The sequence below is a fragment of the Pipra filicauda genome, unplaced genomic scaffold, assembly GCF_003945595.2.
Source record: "Pipra filicauda isolate LSUMZ 115617 unplaced genomic scaffold, ASM394559v2 scaffold94_size2452230_pilon, whole genome shotgun sequence".
Classification (NCBI taxonomy): domain Eukaryota; kingdom Metazoa; phylum Chordata; class Aves; order Passeriformes; family Pipridae; genus Pipra; species Pipra filicauda.
In genome coordinates this window covers 1,699,524-1,722,954 of record NW_024105142.1, presented here as the reverse complement: position 1 = coordinate 1,722,954, position 23,431 = coordinate 1,699,524, and the positions used below count along the sequence as shown (strand labels likewise).

At 40.6% G+C, this 23,431-nt stretch overlaps 1 protein-coding gene across 1 annotated transcript in view; it reads left to right on the top strand.

Moving 5' to 3' along the window:
- ADARB2 (adenosine deaminase RNA specific B2 (inactive)) overlaps positions 1–23,431 on the top strand; it is a 300,863-nt gene that overhangs the window by 220,912 nt on the left and 56,520 nt on the right. Inside the window, exon 4 of the mRNA XM_039391362.1 lies at positions 22,807–22,921. Coding sequence (XP_039247296.1) covers positions 22,807–22,921 — 115 coding nt within the window. The remainder of the gene's footprint in view (positions 1–22,806; positions 22,922–23,431) is intronic.

Sequence of the window (23,431 nt, the reverse complement as noted above, 5' to 3'; positions counted from 1 at the left end):
TCACTGTCCACTTATCTAACCCACACTTTTTCAGCTTGTGCATTATACTTCTGTGGGAGATGGTGTTAAAGGCTTTACTAAAGTCAAGGTAAACAAACACTACTCTCCCCTCATCCAACAAGCCAGTCACTTCATTTTGGAAGGCTGTCAGTGTTGCCCAAGCACAATTTCCACTTCATAAATATATGCATACTGATCCCCAGTCTCCTTGTCCTTCCCGTTTGAAAACACTTTCAGGGAGGGTTTTGTCCACCACCTTCCCAGGAGCAGAGGTGAGACTGTCAGGCCAGTGATTCCCACGTTCTTCCTTCTTGTACTTCTTGAAGATAGGAGTGAGGTTTGCTCCCCTCTAGTCCTCAGGAACCTCTATCAGTTACCATGAGCAGGGTAATTTTGATTTGTTTTTTCTCTGAGCAGCAAGTTACTGAGCTAATTTCAGGAAAAACCATTACAACACTTCCATGGTCAGTGTTGTGCTGGAAGCTGGTTGAGGAGATCAAAACAGCCTCTTCTGACTTTAAAATCTTTCGGTTTGACATTACTCTTAATTCTGTCAAGTCAAATACAACTGATACAAATACAGCACCTTTTTTGAAAGTTGATCATGTCCCTTTAGCAAGATTATTCAATAGTCCTAAACACTCCTGTTAATAATGTGTGACAGGCAACTGTGATAGGAATGCTTCATGATTGCTCTTTATGCGATATCTTGCTGGGATTGCAGACCCATGCTCTGCTGTTTTGTTATCTGTACTTCACCTCAGACATGTTTTATTATAGTACTTTAAAAGGAAGAATGGAACATTTTATCATATTTTTCTCCCAAACCCCTTCTGTCTGTTTTTTTTTCTTAAAGAATTGTTTTTATCATTTTTGGTTTTATCTTTTACTGTGTATCTCATCATTATCTTCACCTGTTAAGGAAAAAAATGAATGGACTTACAGTGTACTACAGTCTGACAACAAATCATAGCATGGATGTTCCCTTCAGAAGGACAGTTATACCCTAGATGGCATAGTGACTAAATAACTCATTGTGAAAAACTCCTTCTCACAGACAGTTGTTAAATTGAAGGTATTACCAAAACAGAATGTAAGAATTATTGCTTGTTCTACAGTCATTTTTCTTTAGGTAAGGATATATGCCTCTTTTTTTTTCCTTCTATAGGAAACAAACTGAAATAACCAATCCAGTCTTCACCATCATTACAGCACCATTATGGTTGATGCTGACCTAGTATTTTCAGCATAAATCCTGTTTTCTACATGAGTCTTGAGATGAGTGATCATTTGCAGTCCAGACTTGTTTGGGGGAAAATATTTTTTTAATGCACTTTGAAGGCTGAGCCTAGCCCTTTTAAAATTTACAGGAGAGGGACATAAAAATTAATTATTTCAGATGCTTTCTAGTATTGCTCTTTCATTCCTGCAGTAAAGAACTTAGATCTGAGGAAGTTGAGATTTTGCTAACATTTACTGGGAAATTACTATAACTCTGAATGATTAGAATAAACCCATTCAGATGAACAGCTTAATTTATTTAGAAAAATACCTAGTTTTTCACAGTACATAAATATTCAAATACAATACAAAAACTCAGGAATCCCTGGTACTCCAAAGGCCAACTTCAAGGTGTTTTGTTTCATTAAGAGATCAGCAGCAGACCCGTAATGCAGATGAGCAGATCTACCTATTTTAAACCCAGTACTGACACAATAGATTAACAAAACAGTGTCCACTCAATGAGGAAAAAAATAAAACACAGCCTATTCCTGCTGAGACACACAGCAGAGTGCACTGAAACCCACAGGAGATGAAGGGTTAGACTAATGCCTGCAGTAGAGGTGACTAAAGCCTGTGCTTTGGGACAAGGACTGGATCCTGCTGCCAGCAGAGCTGGGCACTGCTGAGGAGCTGCTGGGGACAGCCTGTCTCCAGCCAGCATGGCTGGCTCTGGTAAAGGAAGCCTGACCATCACTCCATCTCCCATTATGACCCACACAGTGTAGCTCCAGGGAGGAAAAATTTGCTTTTAAGCATATTTCCAACACAGAGCCCACCATTTGCTCAGGCAGCTCTTTGGCACCACATGCAGCTGACTGGGAATGCAGTTCCCCCTGGCTCCCCATGTCCAGGAGGTCCTGGCTGTGTGGTGCCATGGTGGGCTGCACATAGGGCCCTGGCTGTGGATATGGCAGCAGTCAGCTCCTCAATAGGAACAGGATCCTACCACAACCACCAGATAAATCAGACGCCAACCCAGCTCTTTCCTGTCAGGACAGTGATATACATTGGACAGGCTCTGCCAGGACCCTGTTTCTAACTGAATGGAATGCTCTAGGTAAGGCTGTGCTGCATGGTGTAAGCCATCTGGATTTAGTCAGGGCTTATTCCTATTGCCCATAATGGGCTGAATCAGCAGCATCAGTATGCAGGAACAGGAATGGGACAGAAAGCAGTTTTGTGCCTGGAGGGTGCCCACTCCCTGTGTACTGAGAGAGCTTCGACTGGGCAGCGAGCTCTGCTTCACCCGTCACATTAGTGCTCAAACACACAGAAACCTGTCCAGCAGCATAACTGGAGTCATCCCCTGGGCTAACTGAGCCTTGTCAGCTCAACTCCTGCTTTCCTGAGCCTGAAGGTGAAATTAGGATTGACTCTTGCTTAAAAATGAGATAGGGAGGCAGGAAAGAGCTTCCATTCCTGTCTCCCTGCCGGTTTGTAAGTACATGACAATAACATGGCCTCACATGAGTTTACACCAGTTTAGCTCCATACAGAGATTAACAGCTGATTTAAATTCAGCAGGTGCAAGTTTCCTGTGTGGACAAGACTCCAGTTGATAGGAAATCAATGGGTTTAGACATTTCTGAATTCTTCCCTGGTACCAGGCAGTTTGAAATTCTCTAGCCCTGGGGTTAGTGACTACATGCAGGTCAACACCAAGTCAGGCCAGCTGACTGATTCTGATAAAATCTGTTTTCTGCCTCCCATTTCACATCCTCTCTCTTTTTATTTTATTTTGACATACCTGTATGAAAATTGCATCAGGATTCTAGTTTTATCTGGCAAAGATTAGGGACATTGAGAGATTGAGAGGGCTGCTTGCAAAGCTGTCAAGAACATGGAGCAGACCAAGTGTAAAATCTATTCACCTTCACTTTATGCTGCTGATGGGCATAATAAAATATTTTTCATTCATCCATCAAAAAATTTCGAGCTATTTACACATATATATGCAGAATGCACAATGTGACTTGGCATAAATGCTTTAATCACATGCATTTCAGGTGTAACCTACTTGTAGCTCCACAACTGAGAGTGTTAAGACATCTGTCTTAAGTGCCGGCTGATAATAAGCATCATGAATCTTTCCTCCAGATCCCGCAGCACTTCCCAGACGACGGGTTTGATTTGGCCTGGGCTTTCATGCAAGGCTTTCACTGAAGGCAAAAGCAATTCCATGTGCAGAAGAGCCACTGCACCACACAAAGACTTCTGGGAGGTAAAGCACTGCAGCTTGAGCCAGAGCTTTGTTGTCAGGAGAATAGTCCTTTTCCTCCCCAAAAATACTTGAGCCAAGAAATGATAAATGAGCACAGAAAGAGTCATGATAGCGTTAATGTCCAAACAAAGACAGAGGGACATGTTCTGCGAGGTAGTCTCACAGGAGTCTGTAAAATTTCTGTGGCTTTATCGTGCTTTTAAAGGAAAGAAAAAAAGGCATCTACCAGTCCAGCACACTGCAAAACACAACATGTGGAGGGTGATAGAAATGCACAGAATAGTCTTTTGTGACGTGTGGAATGGACAAAAAGTCAGTAAAGTAAGAAACAAGGCCCATCTGTAAATGGATGATCATTTTATGTCCTTATATCCATGAAATATTTTCTATTTCAACACTGACAGGGAGAAATGCCTTAAATCTAATATCATGGTGTTAACCATATGAAAAGCAGCTTTGCTGTAATTGATTGTGCTGAATTTCACATGTACACACACCCCCATACCTATGCTTGTAATTGAAGAGGAACGCAATGCAAATTTGTGAGGTAAACTCATTTTCTAAAATAAGTCTTTTAAAACAGATTTTTTAAATAAAATCTCAAAATGGAAAAATAGGTATTAGAGCTGTCTGGAAATAAAATTTTGAATTTTAAATACCTTCCAGAAATATTTGCAAAATTATCAGAAATGCTCCATGAGTCTGGTCACTGAGTGATCAGCAGGAGTTTTTCATTACTATCTCTTGAATTTCATCTGGCCGTATTTACATAAGTGGGTCACATTTGAAGAGGGAGGGAAATACATTTAGTTTTCAAGATTGTAAAGTTTTGATTTTTTTGTCTTAGTTTTACAGATATTTATGGAGAAACATTTTTTGCTTGAAAATCATGAATATAAAGTTCAATATATTTACACATTTTGAATGAAGCCCAGTTGAAATAAGTGCTACAAAGTAAAGTTCATATACAGTGAAATTCTCTAGCATTAATTACTCCTGAATGTTTGTGAGTACCCAAAATCCTGACATAAAAGCTGTAATTTCTATGCAAAGTAGATAGGATGATTGAGTTATAATTAAAATGGTAATTATACCCTTAATGCTCTGTATTTGACTTTTCAAAATAATGTTATGCTCCAAGAAAAGCTATTTAAAGATCAGAGAAAAATGTTTGAAAAATGAATGTATTCAAGACATTCTAGATCTTTTAAAATCCAGTTACTGATTTTTACATGCTTTCATGTACAGTCTGAAACATTTTCTTCATTTATTTTCTGTCGATGGAAATAATAAAAAATCATTGGAACGTGAAAAGCTTAAACGAACGCAATATTCTCCAAGTTGATATTTAACACGATAAATATTTGAAACGTTAGAGAACAGGTTGCAGTATTCGCTTGCTGACTAAAAGTCTAGCCTTCCTCCTCTTAACTGGGTGACACCAAGGAAAGAGCCAGTGGGAATTTGGCAGCCCTGTAGTTTCTTCCTCGACGGTTCGCGGTGTCGCACTGCACCCCGTACAGGATAAATACGACATTTCCTCTGATCCCTCATTGACTCCTTGGAATTAAAGCAAGAGCACCTAAAGCTATACATCAAATGTCAGGAGTGGCAGCCTACTGGAACCATATCAATATTTGATGATGTATGGCTTGCTGGGAGGCGTAGGAAACACTGGACCTGGCAGCAGTGACACCCGGGATGCTTTGCGCTCACCCAGCTATAGTGCGTGCCCAGATCTGCAGCAAGGGGTAGGAGAACAGAGCCTACATGGTGAGATGTGCCTACAGATCCAAGAGAATCTGTGCATTTCCCAGCCACTGCCAAACTTCTATTATTCGGCACATGTGCACTTGCTTGCCTGTGAAATCAGTATGTCCATGCTGGGGTTCTGAGTATCTTTATTCACTTTGGAGTTGGTACAGTAATCCCCCCTGCTGCTCGACTAAGCACCCCTCTGAGCAGAGTAAAAACAGGGTCTTAGTAAGCTAAAAACACTTGCAGTAAAATCTGTATAGTCGTGTAGTCTTAGACGCTTGGGGTTTTTTGCAGCATTTCTCACCAAAGCAAGCACCTTTTCCTCCATCCAGCTATTTAACCCATGTGTACATCACTTATCTAGGACTTCATGACTTTTCTTTCTTATTAATCTTCAGATATGACTGAAATTTCCTCCTTGTGTCCCACAGAAAGCATGATAGGTAGGTTTTAGGACAGAATTGTGCAATTATTGTTAAATACAAAGCAGTGATCTCCTGGTTTCTAGCTAAATTTCTCTAGCATGAAAAGAGAAAAGACCCAGGGACTTTACTGTTGCTGGTCTATTTTTCTGCTCTCTTATTCCAGCAGTGGATGGTGGTGAGGAAGTCTGGGCTGGCTTTGAAACTGAAATGTCACTGAAGGAAATGAGCTTAATTCCTGTTATGTGCTGTCCCTCCTCATCCAGTACCTGATCCAAAGGCTTGTATTCATCTTGCTAAAGGATAGTCCTCCTGTGAGGGCCCACGATACCCACAATATTCATCTGTTTGCAAATGTCTCATGGCTGGTGGCAGGGATGATCACATTGTCCAGAGTATGCACTGGGCATCGTCTTGGCTCGATGTGTGGCAAGTCCAAATTTAGTTTGTACCACCTGGATCCAGCACCATAGTCTTCCCTTTTCATGCCCTTCTGCCAGGTACCTGTAATGCTCAGGATCCTTCTCTACTCCAAGCAGACTAGAAATGTTAGCAGAAGAAAAAAGAAATAAAAAGGCACATCTGGAGAGTACAAGGGGAAGAAGCTAGTGTGGGATAACAAGATAAACCTTTGTAAAGAACATCATTGTTAATCAGAAGAAACAGTGAAAAGCTGAAGAGGAAGTGAACAAGCAAGTAGTTCATAAGAAAAAACGGAGAAATCTGGAATTAGAGGCAGGGGACAAGGACTATTGGCTGTCATCTCCACTTGCTTTTTTTCAAGAGACATTTGTGAATTTTTTTCTTCTTGAGTGAGTCTGTTTCGGTATCCCATCCCTTGTTTCATATGGTGGTTTATAGTCTGTCTGCAATCTGTAATTGAGAGCTGCTATTTGCAATCCCCTGCAGTAAGTTCTGAGTGACTGATTTTTAGTCATTGAGATTTTCAGAAATAATACTAGTTAGCAAAAGATATGCTACAGGTATTCATCAATGCCAGTTGGCCCGAAAAAATGTATTGGTAGGCATCACTGATAGCCATTAGCTATTCCAAATTTCTCCAGCTGTAGACTGAAATTAAATGCACAAGCAAATTTTTTTAAAAGCCTTGCAGAAAAAGCTCAATTCATAAAATAGCAGAAATGTTCCGCTTTTAAAAACACAGGAAGTCCAAACCAAAGCCTGCTTTAGCAAAGGTAAAAGTTTCTGTGGATTTCTCCAAGCTTTGGCTCAGATTCTGAATTGTTTCCATATGTAAAACAACTATACTCTGGCAAGAAGGATTTGGGGGGGAAGGGAAAAAAAACACACCACTTTTCTGAAATTCTTGTTGATGGTGGATTTAGAAGTTGGTTCTAGAAGTGCTTCAGTACTAAAATTAAAGCATGTTGGATGGCAGTCGCAGCCACGTACAATTGGGCTTGCCACATGAAAATGAAGGTAGCTCACCCTATTCTTACTAAGTGAGGACCTCAGAAGCTGCAGTTCCTTTGCCAAACTTGATATGAACATGCACCAGTCATTAATAATTATTTATTTCTTCTTTATTTTATGCTAGCCCGTGCCTTTTGAGCTGGGTTTTACATTTGAGGCTTTCTAACCTAAAATTCTCAGTGTAGTTTACATTGTGTTTCTTGACTTTGTTAATCTCTTAAGAGATTTTTAGAAAGGTTTATGGTATGAATGTTTCTCAATCCTCCACTTTCCAGGGAATAAAACAAGATCACAAGCTAAGAGGGTTCCTTCTCCCTTATTCTGCATTGTGTAGAATTGTAGAATCATAGAATGGTTTTGGATGGAAGAAACCTTAAGCATCATCTAGTTCCAAACTCCCCACCATGGGCAGAAATGCCACCCCTTGGGCCAGATTGCTCAGAGCTCTATCCAACCTGGCCTTGAAACACTTCCATATATACCTGTGAAGCTGCTGCAATCTGCAAAAGCATTTCAGTCTTGACCAGGACTGAACCAGAACAAGAACCAGCCCATAGTCTCCATAAGGCCATTTTCTCCTTAAAACAAATAGTACTTAATAGCACTGCTGTTCCTGGCTGTGATGGAGGTTCATGCCCAAGTAATGTTACTGAAGAGCTGCCTCTGACGAGTGGTGGACAAGTTGATTTCTTCTGTGTTTCTGGTAGAACAGCTGTGTAACTCCCCGAAGAGCTCATGGCTGATGATCTTCTATCATCTACTGGAGCTATGTGGTGGAAAGTAGTTGTTCTCCTTCCTGTAACTTGTGACACTCCATGCAGCCCCCTGCCTTCCTGGCAGGGCAGCCAAGAGGGCAAAATTAACACCACAGCCCATTTATGTTAAATACAGGGGGACAGAAATAGAAGAATGGGGTTGGGATGTCATCTCCCATTGGTTTGAACATGTTGTATTACTGGGTTTATAGCTGAATTTCACGTGCAAAGGAAATAAATGTTCATTTTTGTCTCTAACGCAGATGAGCGGTCCCACGTTGCCAACACTTCAATCACAATACTTCAGTTTGCCCCAGAGATTTACTTACTGAGCCCCTGAGAGACGTGATCTTTGGGGTACTGCAGGCAGATAAATGCAGGTAGAGGACTTGAGGCAGAGAGATTCCATAGGTGTTTCAACAAAAGGGTCTCAGCTTCTGTCCTGGTCTGTCATGTCTGTACCAAAAAGCATTGGATGCCTAATGTCCTTGGCATCACATAACATAAAAGGACAACCTTACATCTAGTTTGGGCCTGCAAGGAGAATGAGCTCTTTAAAAGCCTCCAACCATCTACCTATATAAGTCTGATACTTAAAAAAAACAGGGAAGCTCAGGTTTTGCCCTATTCTGTGGTATGACAATGCATTTTGAAATGACAATGATTTCCTTCAAGTGTCCCCCACTTTTGTACCATGAGAGATTTGTCATCATCCTTGCCTTGAAAAACATCTTTGTTCCTCTTCAGTGAGAGTTTGTTCTGTGAGTTTTTTTAGTTCTAGCTAGGCAAAATATTAAGGATAAAATACAAATAGTAAAAACTGAGATGTGAAAGTTTGGACAGAAAAAAAATGGTAACATCTCTGTTAGAAGCTGGTAAGTGTTAGTCTGCCAACAGTTAAACCCTATATGTGCTAAAGAAATCATAAAATACATGATACATGGTATAGATTTTAGCAAAACAGTTGCTGAGATGTTGTGAAAATGTCATCTATAAAAAGCCTCCTTAACCACCTTAATATATATAAGATGGCAATCTACAATTTGGCATGACATATGCGTATATATATATATATACAGCTGCACCACATCATTTTAGCCAGCAAGGGTAAGCCTTTCTTATTCTGTTTGTTTTTCAGGTCACAGGGTCTGTGATAATTTCATTAGCTGCTGAAACATATTTTTACTGTGTTCCAAGGACGGTGTTAAGTGGACAGGACTCTTGTTATTGGCAATGAAAATTAATATCTAGGGCATTTCAATAGGATCTGAACATTTCACTACAACAGCATGGCAACATGATGAATGTAGAGCTAAGTGGGGTTTAGCTGAGGAGATTTTATTCCATTTTCTTGTTTAAGGAAATAACTTTATTCTGATCTCTTACTTCTGGTACCTATTCACTATTACTAGAGCACTCAAACTGAAGGGGTAGACAAGCAATTTAATCTTCTGCTGAGTCAGTAGATCAGGGCTCTCCATACAGTCAGGGGGAACAGATGACCAAAATATGACCATCGCTCAGGGTTCTTGGATGACTCTGTGGGTCAACCACTGGAAATGAGGGTGGCTTCTGGAATGTTCACCTAGAAATAACTACCTCAAACATTCAAAATATGGTGAAGAGTGCTCAGTGTCCTAAATCCATCTCTACCAACAAGCCCCTCCCGGCATAGGCAGCTGCCTAGGGACCACTGTACTGATTTCCATCAGGATAGTCTGCCCCTTGGGACTAAAGCTTGTTATCCTCGACAGAGAGACATTACAGCTCACCCAGCTGTTTGTATTACTAATCAAGGAGACAAAAATGTATGACATAAATTGCATCCTTTCACAGCACAATCTCAATCGAACCATCCCTCGACTGCCTCTGGAAACAGAGGGGGTGCAATACCCCAGGACGCAGCTAAAAAGGACTAATATGCAGGTTAGGTTTTAAGAACATACTGGATTATAAGAAGAAGGAAGAAGAAATCTGAGGGAGAAGGAATATAAGGAAGAAGAAATAAAGAAAGCCCATGTTGGCTGGGGGGGACAGAGATGCTGAGGTACAATTGTGTTGCCCAGTCATGTATTACACAACCATTTGTCAAGATAGACATTTTGGGGCGCAATGTGGAAGTGACAAGAAACCACCAGAGAAAGTGGCTCTGTGAAGCTCAGGGATGGCTTGAAGGTGCATGGCTTCAGTGAAAGGATACTTTGGCACTTTGTCCCTAGACCCATAGAATCACGTTTCCCAGCTCAGTGACCTTGCAGTGCACTGTCTGCATTTAAAAAAGAAAATGTGGTCAATTTAACTCACTTCTGTATGGGCAAAATATTATTATTACTGCATTACTTCACAACTAACCAAATGTTGAAATGCAGTAGGTCACTCCCCATTTCCCCGCCAAGAGATATGATGGCTTTTCTTTCTGTCTCTCATGTTCTCTGTTTCTTATTTTTAATCAGTTGCATTTATAAACCGACACAGAAGTTCTTGTGTGAATCAGACCAGCAGTGCTCAAGCTTGGCAAAGGAACTCAGGGTTTTTAATGTTTTGTCAGTTGTAATCAATGAGAGCAAGTCTGATGTTTTTAGATTCCTGTCCGAGGTTTCCTTCCATTCACCCTGCAAAGCACAGGAATTATACCAGCAGTGTATAACTCTGCAGTAAGGAAGGAGCAAATGACTGGCCCGGTCTGGGAGTGTGCCATATTCACACACAGATACATGCACGCTTTCATAGCTGTGCTGCACTGAAAAGAGAAAAAAAACAAACCCACAAACCACTGCTAGAGGAGACTGTGCCAACCTGCTACTCACCTGTGAAAATGAACTACCCAGATTAATTACCTGACAAAAGCTGGACCACAGCTGTCAGCTCAGAATGAGAATAGTGTGTCAACAAGAAACAAAACTGGAGACGTGCTGGAAAGGCTTTTTGTGCACCAGGTTTCTTTCTTTTTTTCTTTTTCCTTTTTTTTTTCTTGTTTTGTTTTTTTTTTCTTTTCTCTTCTGAGAATTTCCCCCACTGTTGCTATCAGTTATTATTTGCGTTGCAGTCATACCAAGGTAGACTGGTCCTGGAACATGCCCACGTTGGGATAAAATCTGCACAGACATGGCAAGATTGCTGCCAACCACAGGGCTACACAGTTCTAACAGAATCGGGAACACCAACGAAGTAGCTGCAGTGTTAACCACTGCCACCAGTATCACACAGGTGATGGTTAAAATGACAACAGCTGCATGAGCTTCATATTGGTTGGAGCTTTTTATTCTGCCTGATTCCCTTGGAGGACTCAGAAGTGGAACCGAGAATGGGCAGATTTTGTCCTGGCGTAGGTCAGGCAGACACTGTCCATGCTCGTGATGCTGAGTGCAGGATCCAGCAGTTATCAGGGCTCAGCATGGCCACAGGGCCAGCGCTGGCCATAGCAGACCTGTTTTTCCACTCATCCTCCCATATTGTCTAGATCTAAAGACAGGTACTATGCAGAGTGGGGAGGTGGGCAGGACAGAGCTGGGTGACAAATTGAAGTAAAACAGTACTTTGACCCCACCTATGTCAAAGAAACCAGATGTATGACTCCCCCAAAGTGTTCCCATTTTACAGGCTGGAAACTGAGGCAGTGGTTGATGCCATGCCTGGCATCATCAGGCTTCAGCGGATCTAGGCACAGGGGCAGAAACTCATTCCAAATCCCTGAGCTTTCACCCACACCCATCCCTGCCTTCCTGTCAGACTCATAAATGCTTCTTTGTGCTAATTTGACCATGGTGAAATGAGGCTGCAGCTTGAAGCCTATATACAGTCTTGGGAAGGGTCCTGATCCTGTAGCTGAAATATTTGCAATGCAGGCAAGGGCAACCAAGAGCAGCAGTGAGTGTTTAAATCACTGCTCACCCTGGAGCCGCCTGGACCTCAACCCCATCGCTTTCACCTCCAGTTGTTTGCAAAGCCTTTCTCCACCCAGGGGGAATTTTCATCCAGATGCGTGTAGAAATTCTCAGATTAATTTGATTTCTGGGGGGAGGCAGGGGTGTTTAAGTGAGGGGGGTTTTTTTGTTTGTGTTTATTTCTCCCCTCAGAGCTGCCTTTCATTGCACATTTGCTAGTTCTGGAAGACAACACCCTGCTGACACTTAGAGAAGCATCAGTGAATAAAGTCTGTTGTACAGGCTGCAAAGCCATCTGGACTTTCTGCTGAAAAGGTTGGACATGGTTTTAGGCAAGATTTTATCACATTTGAAAAAAACCCACTTCTGTACTCAGTACCTCTTCCAAGGTTGATGTCAGATTTTTTTTTTCCTTTTGTCAGTTGCAAAACAACAAAAAAATGACAAACAGTTGGAAGGCAGTAAGGATGGAGATATAAATCTCTAGAGGAAGCTTTGTCAAAGGTAGTGGAGTATAAACAAAAAATAAATTAGTTTGGTGTTATCAGAAACTGGACAGACTTCGATTTGTATAATAGTTTGTCTGCATTTCTAGACCACTTAAACAATGCTTCTGTGAGGCAAAGTACAGACACAAAGTACAGAAGAGGTGAGGGAAATGGTTAAACAACACAATCACCGGAGAAGAAGGGAAGAAGAAAGACAAGAAGACAAAGGTGTAATGGCAGACAGCCTTGAAATCCTTCACCTTTTTGCTTTTATCATTTTCAGGACCTCTAAGCAGAATATTTTACCTTGCTGTCCATATTAATCAATTCTTGAGTCCAAGAATTTTGTGTATCCCTTGTGTACTACACCCTCCCTGCCCAGGTTTTGTCAGGACAGTTTCATAGACTGAAAAGGGTAGCATAAGGCTTGTGTGGTAGCTCCTTCTGGCTGAGGATCCCTGTGAGCAGGGTAGGAGAGAGAAACATGACAAAAGTAATTTATTAGAGCGCCCTTTAGGTTATGTGCAGCTTAACAAGTCAGCTAACAACCAGCGATTACCCTAAAAAGACAGGTTGGTGAGACAGTTTTATATATTCTGAGAGCTGGGTATGAAGTATTCCTCTTTTTGTGAATTTTGGGAGATTTTTTTCTTATCCCATGGCTGTACAAAGGAGCCCAGAGGTGTAATGCCAGACACCTTAGAGATGCTTTGAGGTATCCTTCCTCAAGTATGGTGTGCTGGCAGAAGGAATATATTTATATGCGTATTAGCCTTTTTTTTTTCTAATCTGTAAAGTAAGAATTGCATATTCTATTTCTTGTCTTTGACACTGATTTGCCTGGGCAAAATATTGAAGCAGATTGTCTCTCAATTTAATTATTAATTATATAGGAATAAGTATATTTACCTATCCGACATAAATTTTACAGGGTTTGGTCAATTTGTAGCTAAACTAAATTGAGATGGAGGGGAAGGTAATGGGGTAGGGATATTTGGGGTTTAGAGCATGGGCTAAAACTAATGCTGAATTTTTAGCTTCAGATGCAGATTCTGGACAGATGTAAAAATATGAAAACTCTTTCCTAATTTCAGCAATGTTATTTTAATTGCCGTTGTTTGTCCAATAAGGGACAGAAAACTGGGGAGGGACTGCTTTAACTCCAGCCCCAGGCATACACCAGTCCGAAATGGCTCTGTGGGTACCTGAGTGGCAATTGGGATTCAGGTGAAATCATGGTTCTGCCTCCCTAGCACAAAGCCACTGCAGATGATGAGAACTCTCCCTGCTAATTATACATGTGAGAAGAAGACCAGAGAAGGATGAGGTAAAGTGAAATGTAGTTTCCTTTACCACCTCTCTCAGCCAAAGGAAAGGTTACAGCCAGATTTTGAGAATCCTTACAGCAAATGACAGCAAGATCTTTTTCAACAGGAAAGGAAAAAAATTCCAGTGTCTGTATAGTAATTGCCGCCCAATGTATTATATGCCTTGCTCTGCAGTGACTCAGAAAGTTGAGCGGTGCCGCGCCTTGCTGGGATCAGCAGTTCAGAATAGATTAAACTTGTTTTGGACACTGCCTGCACCCTGCTTTGTCTAACAAAGCATATGTGTGACGGAAAAGGCGCTTAATAGCGCAGACCCTTAATGAGAACTGTAAACACACAGGCATAGATTTTCAAAGTGATGCTCAAGGGATTTGATCAAGCACTGTTCTCTCCCTGCTTTGAGTATTTACCCAAGAGCTGCTAACTGGTTAGGCTTTGGGAAGAGAGTGGACCTCGAACAGATAAGAGAATTGTATGTGACAAGGGTTTTGACACCATCAGTTTCCAAAGGATATTCATTTTCATGCACCTAAGAAAGATAAAGCGAGGAAACTGAAAACTGAAATTATATTTCTCAGATGATTTTATTAAAAAGAGACATCTCATAATATGAATCTAAAATCTAGTTTTTCATAGAGACCATAAAACCCTTTTTACAGAGTTAGCCGTTCCTAGACACTGGTGGCTTTATAGAGCTTTTATCTAGCTAAAGAAAACCCATTAGTGCTAATTTAATATCTGTAGTGTACAACAGCTTGACACCTGAGGCTTGTCCTAAAGCAGGCACAAGGCTGTAAAGCGAACACTACTTCATTTTTTGAATTATTCAGCACTTGCAACTAACCTTATGTGTGCTTCTGTAGGAAGAAGGCTTTTGGATTAACAATCAGTAAAAGAAATGAAAAAAACCAAACAAACAACCCCTCCTTTCTGGTGTTTGTTAGCAGGTGCAGTACTGACTTCAGGAATGATTCTGCAAAATTGGTATGGACATTCTTCATTACCAGAGCGACAAATGCAGAGCTGTATGCAGGAGCAAAGCTGGAAAACTACCATGGCCTCCTTCAGGGAACAACTGTTCATGGTGGTGGAAAAGCTTGTTTACTCTAAATTCATTGAAATGGTACTTATTGGTAGCATCTTTTTAGAGCAAGATGAGTGCAGACAGTAATGAATCAACCTCAAATAGAGGGGCTCATATGTTAGCATCCTAACATTAGCACACTAACATGAATTTAAAGATTCTAATTAAATCTACATACAAAATGTTTTCCTTCTAAATAGAAAACCATACTTTTTGGAGGAGCTGGGGCATTTGGATTTGACAGTATTTCCTTTTTCAATAGTATGCTTATTTTATGTGTTCTATTTTCTTTCAGTCACTCCAGGGGTTTCTGAAACAAATAAAAAGATACATTATATTGTTTGATTGATTCCCTGTAGTCAAAGGATATATTGAGAAAACAGACCATTTTTTTTCACTGAGCTTGTAGAATAAACTTCTCTTTGATCTTTATACTTCCTACTGTTGCTACAAATTTCTTTTGAGATATTTAACACTGATTAATCTCATTTACAGGATTCCATAGCAGTACAGGTACAAATTCAGAAATGTTTTCATTATAGCTGAACTTACATCATAGCTATTGGTTTCTAAATTTGTCCCTTCCCCACCCTAAATGCCCCAGTAAAAGCTGGGGGGGAGTGTCCCCCATGTCAAACCTGATATTTGTATATAAAAGTTCAATATTGTAAGAAAAAATTTTATGAACTTTGGCACAGTACCTCTTAGCCAGTCATGGCTCAAAATCTCACTAAAAATATTTAAAACAAAATTTTAAATATTTTTTCGTGGTCCCTAGTAAAAAAGTTTGAGATGCAGAGGAGGGCTTTCAGCTGACATTTAGCCACTCAAGAAACATCACAAGTGAGAAGCCTGTTGCATCCTTTAAGTATTGCTGGAGCATATGCTTGGTATATGCACAATTCATCAAAATCTGATTAAATGTTTTTTTGCAGACCTCACATTCATTAAAACAGGGTCAAATCTAAAACCTGAAGAAGTTGTTGGGAAATCTTATGCCAAGATTCACCAAAGATGAACCTTAACTAATCCTCCCATTCCACATGTCTCAGCTTAATTTCTCCATGCATGCTGTATCTTCCGAACTACACAGGCAGTACTATAATTTTCATAAACCCTAAGTTTGCTGTGAAACCCAAAAGACAATTGGGTGAGAGAAGGAATTTTCTATTCTGACCCTCATTCTTGGGTCTTTTGGGGCATTTTATCATTCTGTCTGCCACACAGGGACTATGTTCTAAGTATGTCTCACAGCAGCCAGCACACTGCTGATATTTAGTAAATGATCACTAATGATAGAAGCAACTGCGTGGAGGCAAATATGTTTTGTGGGGCCTGGGAAATTAGCAGAGCAATCAGCCTCCAGCCGGGGTGAGGGAGGAGAGAGAAGTAGGCAGCAAATAATCACTTTGAGCCCAGGAGCCAATTGCACAGTCTGGACAAGCTGGCCAAGTCAGTTGAGGTCAACTAAGCCACTGAGGAGCCTTCATTGATGCAGAGCAAATTTGGGACATTTGATGATCACAGAAAAAAGAATTCATTGAGGTAGCTCAGCATCATATGTAGCTAAAGCATTTGTAATAGGACTATGAACAGATGGGGGAGAGTGATGAAAGTGGTTCTTTTGACTGAATCAACAGGACCAGTTGATGTTCCTCATCTATCTTGATAAGAAAACTGTGAGGATATTTAGTGTCAGAAGCGCATTATTGGAGTTTTCATTAGAAGCTCAGTGTAGAAATGTGCACCCAGCTGCTGCCCCATGCAGCCTGTGCAGCATGTGCCCCATGCCCTCTGAAAAGCATGAATGAGAAGACCTCTCTGAATCAGGATGTACACAGGATATACGAGCATGGTCAGCTAAAATGAAACATATAGCCAGACAAAATAAAACCATGTCCATCTAAGATAAAACAAAGCCCATATATGCTGACCTTGAGTGATAAGCCAAAACCAGACATAATGATCAATACTGTAGGAGTTATGATCAGAGAGAAATAACTACTGCACATCTCAAGGAAAGCACCATGATGAATTCCCTGACAATGCCTTGGTTTTGAGTAATATTCTGCAAATGCCTGTGCATTCTGAAGGATGGCTGAGTTATGATGGGCTGTGGACTGCAGCCTCCAATCTGGCTGCAGAAGTCCTTGTGCGACTCTGCTTGGAGAATCTCATCACTGACAATGCCATTTGCCTCATAGGTTCCTGAAAGGTGTGTTAAAATTGCCCCTTTTCACCTCTGGAGAAGCTGAACTCATGGCAAAGCAGGGCAAGGATTGAGCCCAGCCTGCAGCCCACTGCCAGGGAGCTGCTACCCTCCTTCCTTCCTTCCACAGATCATCCTGCCTCTCCATTCCTCTAGGTTCTTTTCAGCCCTCTCCACCATACTGGGGGACTTCCTGGTGCTAAATTGATGCTAGAAGACTGATGGTGGAGGGCAATCCATGACCCTCGGCTATTTCTCTTCTCAAGGCTGCATCTTGAAGATGATGTAGTACCTGGAAAGAGCCTGACTAATTCATTGACTTGAGGACACAATCACTTAGCAATGAATCTCCAACTAGCTACAGCAAACTTATTTACAAGCCTGAGAAAAAATATGTTGTGTAACAATTTGCTACACACCCTGACCAGAAGCAGCTCTTCTGGATTGATCTTCTCTGTGCATTGTTTTCCTCCCCTCCCAGTTAGACAGTGAGAGTTCTCTGCAGGAAAGAAATACACGCTCCTGGTATCAATGAGCGCATGTTCCCCCTCAGACAGCAAAAAGAACGAGGTATGCATCTGCTTTTATCTGTGAAGAGAGTTGTGAACTTAATTCAACCTGATCCTCATTCATTGTGCTCAACATTTACCCCCCAAATGTCAGTGAGATTCTGGAAAATAAAGTACTAGAAAGACAGGAGAAACAGAGCCCTTGGTGATATCTGTATAGTTGAATATTTCTTCCCATCCATATGCAAATCTAACCTTTTTGATATTTCAACCCTATAAACCCTAAGACAGGATTTCAATAGGAAATGTTTACTAAAGGCTTTCTCCTTTATAATCTATTGATTTTAATATCCTTACTATTCCTGTTGAATGTCAGTTTTACCCTGAAGACTTCCATTGCAAACTTGAACACATTTAATTATTTATACCATTTGAAATATTAGTGCCAAGAAATCACTAAAAAGTTTCTGGTTCTGTAATGGTATGATCTAAAGTTTGATTTTCCTTTGTGAATAACACAAGTAATTTGATATGGTAATCAAGGACAGATGAATACTTCAGACAGCACAGTGCAGTTTTAATAGTAATGACACCTATTTTTCATTTTTCCAGCCTCCCTGTATATGTTAAAATATAGTTCATTAAGTACTGCAGAATCTTTCAGTCTTTTTTCACAGTGAACAGTATAGCATTACATTTTCTTTCTTCTGCCAGCTGCCTGAACAAGAAACTTGCTTCCACCAGTGGCAGTAAGCATTTAGGCAATGTGCAAGGTTTGAGTCCAACCAAGGGCAGATTCACCCCTCAGTGGGGGTGCAGCAATCTTCTTTGCCTTACTCATATCACTCACTGTATTCACAAGACTGAGCAAAGTTTTGATCTCAAAGAAATTCTCTCTGAGACAAATATTGTTTGTACAGAAGAATCTATGTGAGGACCTGTGAAAGGTAAGATTTTGATAGCAGGCAAAGCAAAGCATGGGATTTGAAAATAACTCAGCCCCTGGAAGGTCAGTTCTTCTCCAGAGTTGTGGTTTTTTACTCCCAATACCCTGAGCTGAGCTCACCGTGCCTGGCCAGGGCATGGGCATGCTTGAGCTCCCATCCTTGCCACTTGGGCCTTATCTGGAACATCTTAGAGTCAGAAATACTTCCACTGGCTTCAGTGGCAATTTGTATCAGACCACAGTTTTCCAAGGGGATTAATGCCCTAAGCAGAAGCCCTCCTAATTCCAGTACTCAAGCAGCTTTTGAGTATCTATTCTGCCACGTATTCCAGCAAAAATTTTTAGAGTTCTAATTGTATCTTTTAATTTTTTTCACCCCATCCCCTGCCCTGAGCTGTGATTTCTCTGCCCTTATGTGACCAGAGCGATTGCATGCACTGAACTACTCTTTCACAAGGAAAGTTCCTACTCTTCTTTTTCCCTCATCTTCAGAAATTTTCCCTTTGTCTTCTACCAACCTAATAGCTGTTCAGAAGCTGCCAAGATGTATTTGGCTCTTGTGCTTGCTCCAGATGGAGACTTTTATTTTCACTCATATCTGGCAGTAAAAACTGTGGTTTCACCAAACACAACTTTTCTCTGAGATTGTTTTGATAGAACAAAAGAACCATTCCTTTTGCGCATGGTTTGTAAGTTATTTCTGACAGCAGATAACATAGTCTAGCCTGTATCCTGAAAATTCAGTGAGGCTCACAATAGCTGTAAATAGTTGGATTTTTATGGTTTATATCCCATCAGGAATGACCATCTGGATATGTATCTTTTAGTAGTCTGGGATTATTGTTTAAAAGTAAAGCTAGAAAATCTCTGGAATTAAATCTGTCGTTCTAAACTGAGCAGGGGTAAATGTAGTGACTCTTATCTCCACCATATCTCTCCTGTGTGCATTAGATATATTTGTAACCAGTCTGTGTTTCACAGAAGCATGGAGAACCAGTCTAAAGGCTCTAAATAGGCAGAAATGCTGTCACTGATTTCACTGCACAGAACAAGGTCGAGCCAAATAGCTGTTCTGGTGTGCACTAGAGGGGAAAGCAGGGTGCTGTGTGTATAAGTATAGGCAAGGAACCTAACACCATACCCAGCTCTGTCACCAGGGCAGCTTTCAGGGTCGGAGTGTTCAAAGCCCCTAAATTAATGCTGCACTACAAGGATCAATCTTCAGGGCATCAAATCTCTTCAGGGTTGAGTCATGGATCTCTTGTCTTCTTATTTTTCTCTGTCTGCAAAATAAACTACTCCTTTTCCCCCTTTCCACTTTACTTTGGAATATCCATTTGGAAATTTAGGGCAATAAGATAGCCTGGAAATGACCTCTTAGATTAGGCACTGTTTCTGGTGGCTTTTCCAGCATCCTACATATATTCATGTATGTCACTCCTTTGCTTCTATTAGTTTCACTGGCTTCCTTTTAGGCAATGGATTCAAGACAAAAAAATGTTCGCCTGACTTATTTTAGCTAAGAGGCTTCATATTTAATGGATTTGCTGTTCTTTAATGTCCCAGGTCACTCCTAGAGATCAGCAAATGCCGAATTTCTTATCGTCCTTAAATGCTATCTGAAGTCATGTCGTTATTTTGCCTTTAGTGAGTTTCTTTGCTCTCTGGCTTTGGAACCCACTGCCAAATGAAGTAAAGAAAGCCATGACTGTGGGGATTTCTAAATCCAAAGTTAAAAGTTATTTGTTCTGTTTAGCATTTTTAAAATGATTCTTTTAGGAATTGTATGTGCCTCTAAGCTAATTAACTCTTAATGAGAGCAAAATGCCCTGGGATGCAGATTTGGAGGGTACTCTAGAAATACAGGCATGGATTGGACTGCAATACTGCAGGAGATGAAATTTATGATTTGATTCTTTTTTTAAATGATGGTGCAGATATTTTTATTGAGATACTCATTTTTTCCCCTCATCTTTCTTTCTAGTCTAAATAAAGCTGATCAGATTTTCAGTCCACCATATGGGGCCCAGTTATATCAGTTCTGCAAACACACTTTAGTTTTCCGTTATGGATGAAGTCACTGTTCAGTAGGGAAAACAAGTTGAGAAACAAACTTTCATATTATGAAAGACAGGCAGTGTTCCAGCGCTGAGCACTTAACCAGAGCATCAGGAAATCAGAACACCTGGCTGTGCCCAGCTCCATGCTATTCCCCTGGATCAGTCCCTCACCCTTTTAGTGCCTTCACTCATTCATCTGTAAAGGAACCATAATTGCATTTATATCACAAGGGTGCCTTGATGCTTGACAAATGAGAATTGACCCAAAACTCATCCTTCAGAAGCACTGTATTAACAATACCTTGCTCACATAGTGATTGTGGACAATTAGATTAGAAGAGGTATAAATGCAGTGAAAGTGAAATTCCATTTAGGAACTGTCAAGCTGTTCTTGATAATTTTGCTTAGTTTTCATCTAATACTAGTGTAGAATTTTGCATGAATCTCCCAGAAAGTGTTTATGTGCTTCTCTTCTTCTTTTGAAAAAAGCCAGCATATTTTATTCCATGTTAAATTAAACTGGTTTTTGGGCAAATGGTTTGATCCCAGAACAATATTTTGGAAAGCTACATTTAGCAAAATTAAGACAAATTATTGTGTCAAAGAAATCCTATCATCTATGTATTTGAGTAAATTGCAATCACTTACAAGGATTGTACACAGAAAAAATATTCCAGGTTTTATGAAAAGGGGGTTGCCTAATTGTTGTTATGTTTTATTTAATTAGATTTTCTTACGTTTGCCATAATAATGTTTAAAATTAAACTGAATTTCCACAACAAACTGTAGAAACATATGGTGTACAGCCTGCAGATGCACTTAATGACAGTAACGTTGCTGATATTTGTGAATTACAACCTGCTTTCCTCTGAAAAATAGCTGTGTGTTCTCCCAGTTTAAAATACTGTGTTTTCCCCAACATGCTTTCGTTGCCATTAGCAGTCTGGAGAGTAAAAGAATGGATATGATCTTCTTAAATACATTTCCTTATTTCCACATTTCTGTGGATATTTCACGGTTAGGGAAGTTGTGTATCAGACTCAACATCTCCTCTGTGTGTGCCATGAACCCACTTAAAGAAACCAGCTGAACTCAAGGAGGTCTGTTTTACCACAGCCTCCTCTCAGGTAGTATATCCCAACACCAGAAGAAAAACTGGAATTGTTGCTTGGTCAAGCCACTTTTCCTAGGAAAGGCTCAATCACCTGTGGGTAACCAGACTTCAGGATGCCAGGAGATCTCTATAAGCATTCCAGAGTAAGCTCCAGCTCCCAGGAACTGCTCCCAGAATGATTTTTAGTTACAGATTGGTTCCCCTCAAGAAATCATATGGCTTAAAAAAAATCCTTGGGATGCTATTTTTTTATGTTCAGACTTGCAAAGCACTTTAAGAACAACTCATGCTTACAAAGAGCATTCCACTGACTTATCTCTAATGTATGCCTGAGAGGCACAGTGCCAAACAAAGTGCAGAGATTAAGTAAATGAAAAGATATGAAACATTGCAGCAGGGAACCATTCCAAGTCGTAGTGTTCTCAGGAGCACCAAAACTGGTTTAGTTTCCTGTTCATCCATACACATTCCGCAGAATTCACTTTTTAGACCTTTTCAACCTACTTTGCTTTAGTAACCAGCTTCCCAAGACTCTCCCTGGTGATTGGACTCACTCATATCTGAGGGTTCAGACCACACAGTCTCTAGTGCCCAGTCCGTGGGAAAATCTGCCTTTCTAACAAAGCTGCTGTGCTCTGGAGGAGACATGGCAGACCAGTCCCTCAGCACTACTGCATAACTGTGAACTGCAAGCAACATCTTTGGTAGGATGTGCAGGCACAGGTTCCCCTTCCCTTCTTCCCAGTCTCTCTCAAGGTAGAAGCAGACAGACCACGGTACTCCTCTGACAAATTCCGGAGCTGATCACTTTACCTTAATAGTAGCTGTGAGTCATTAAAAAGTCACCTTGATTGCAGAAATAGGTGGTCTTTACCTATAAACCAGGCCTCAGATCAGCTCTCAGGTGTCAGTGGGCTAATGGAAATTTTCAGTGGGCTCACAGAAATAAGCGGTTTGGTAGGACACACATCCGCCTCTTCAGCTCACTGTAATAAAGTGCTTTAAGTTCCTGTGAGGTGATCTAGACCAGTGTCTTAAGAGACTGAAAAAAAGGTCAGCCTTGAAGTCTTCTCCCTTTACCCCCAATCCTAGTCAACGTGGGTCTCTTAGCTGTAGTGCAGTTAATTTGGCCATTTCTGAGGGTGCTGTAGGTAGTCAAAGGAGAGAGACTCACTGTAGCTTTGCTCAGGTAGGTGGTGCTAATTCTAAAAGGGACCTCTCAGCTGCTGGCAGCAGGTGGATAATCTGCAGAAACGCCCAACTTCCTCAATCAAAGAAGTGAAAAAGTTCTTTCTGACTGTGTCTTTCAGGATTTTGCTGACTCCGTATACCAAATGGTTGCACAGAAGTTCCAGGAACTGACAGACAATTTCACTTCCATGCATGCACGCCACAAAACTCTTGCAGGCATTGTGATGACCAAAGGTAAGATATCCTCTCATTTATTTTCCTCTGGCATTTTTCATGACTAAGTAATACATTATTTACCTGGTTCACAATATTGAAGGATGACTACTCACACACAGAAAAATAAATAGTAATGCAGTGAAAAGAAGCATTAAATATTTACACCTCAAGTAAGTTCACACTAAAAATATTGGCAACAGAGTTAAAGATTTATTCATAAATATGTCCCTATGTTGCTTTGTTTACAGGACAAAATGCAGGCCTCTGATTTTGTGTTTTCTTTAGATGGAGGGGGGGTGTTATTTATCAATAAAAGTGGTATTATTTATTAATTGCTTTCTTAACTCTGGAAACACCAAGTTCCTGTTGTACAAGGCTATCATAAATCTTGTTTTAGACTGACAACAGAAGCAAATCTCAGTCCTTTTCCTTTCCAATAAAAAAAAATCAAACTCAGAGCATGTGTAATTTTAGTTCTGCTCTGCTCTAGCCTTGGGAAATACTTATACTTATCAGCAGGGCCAAAAT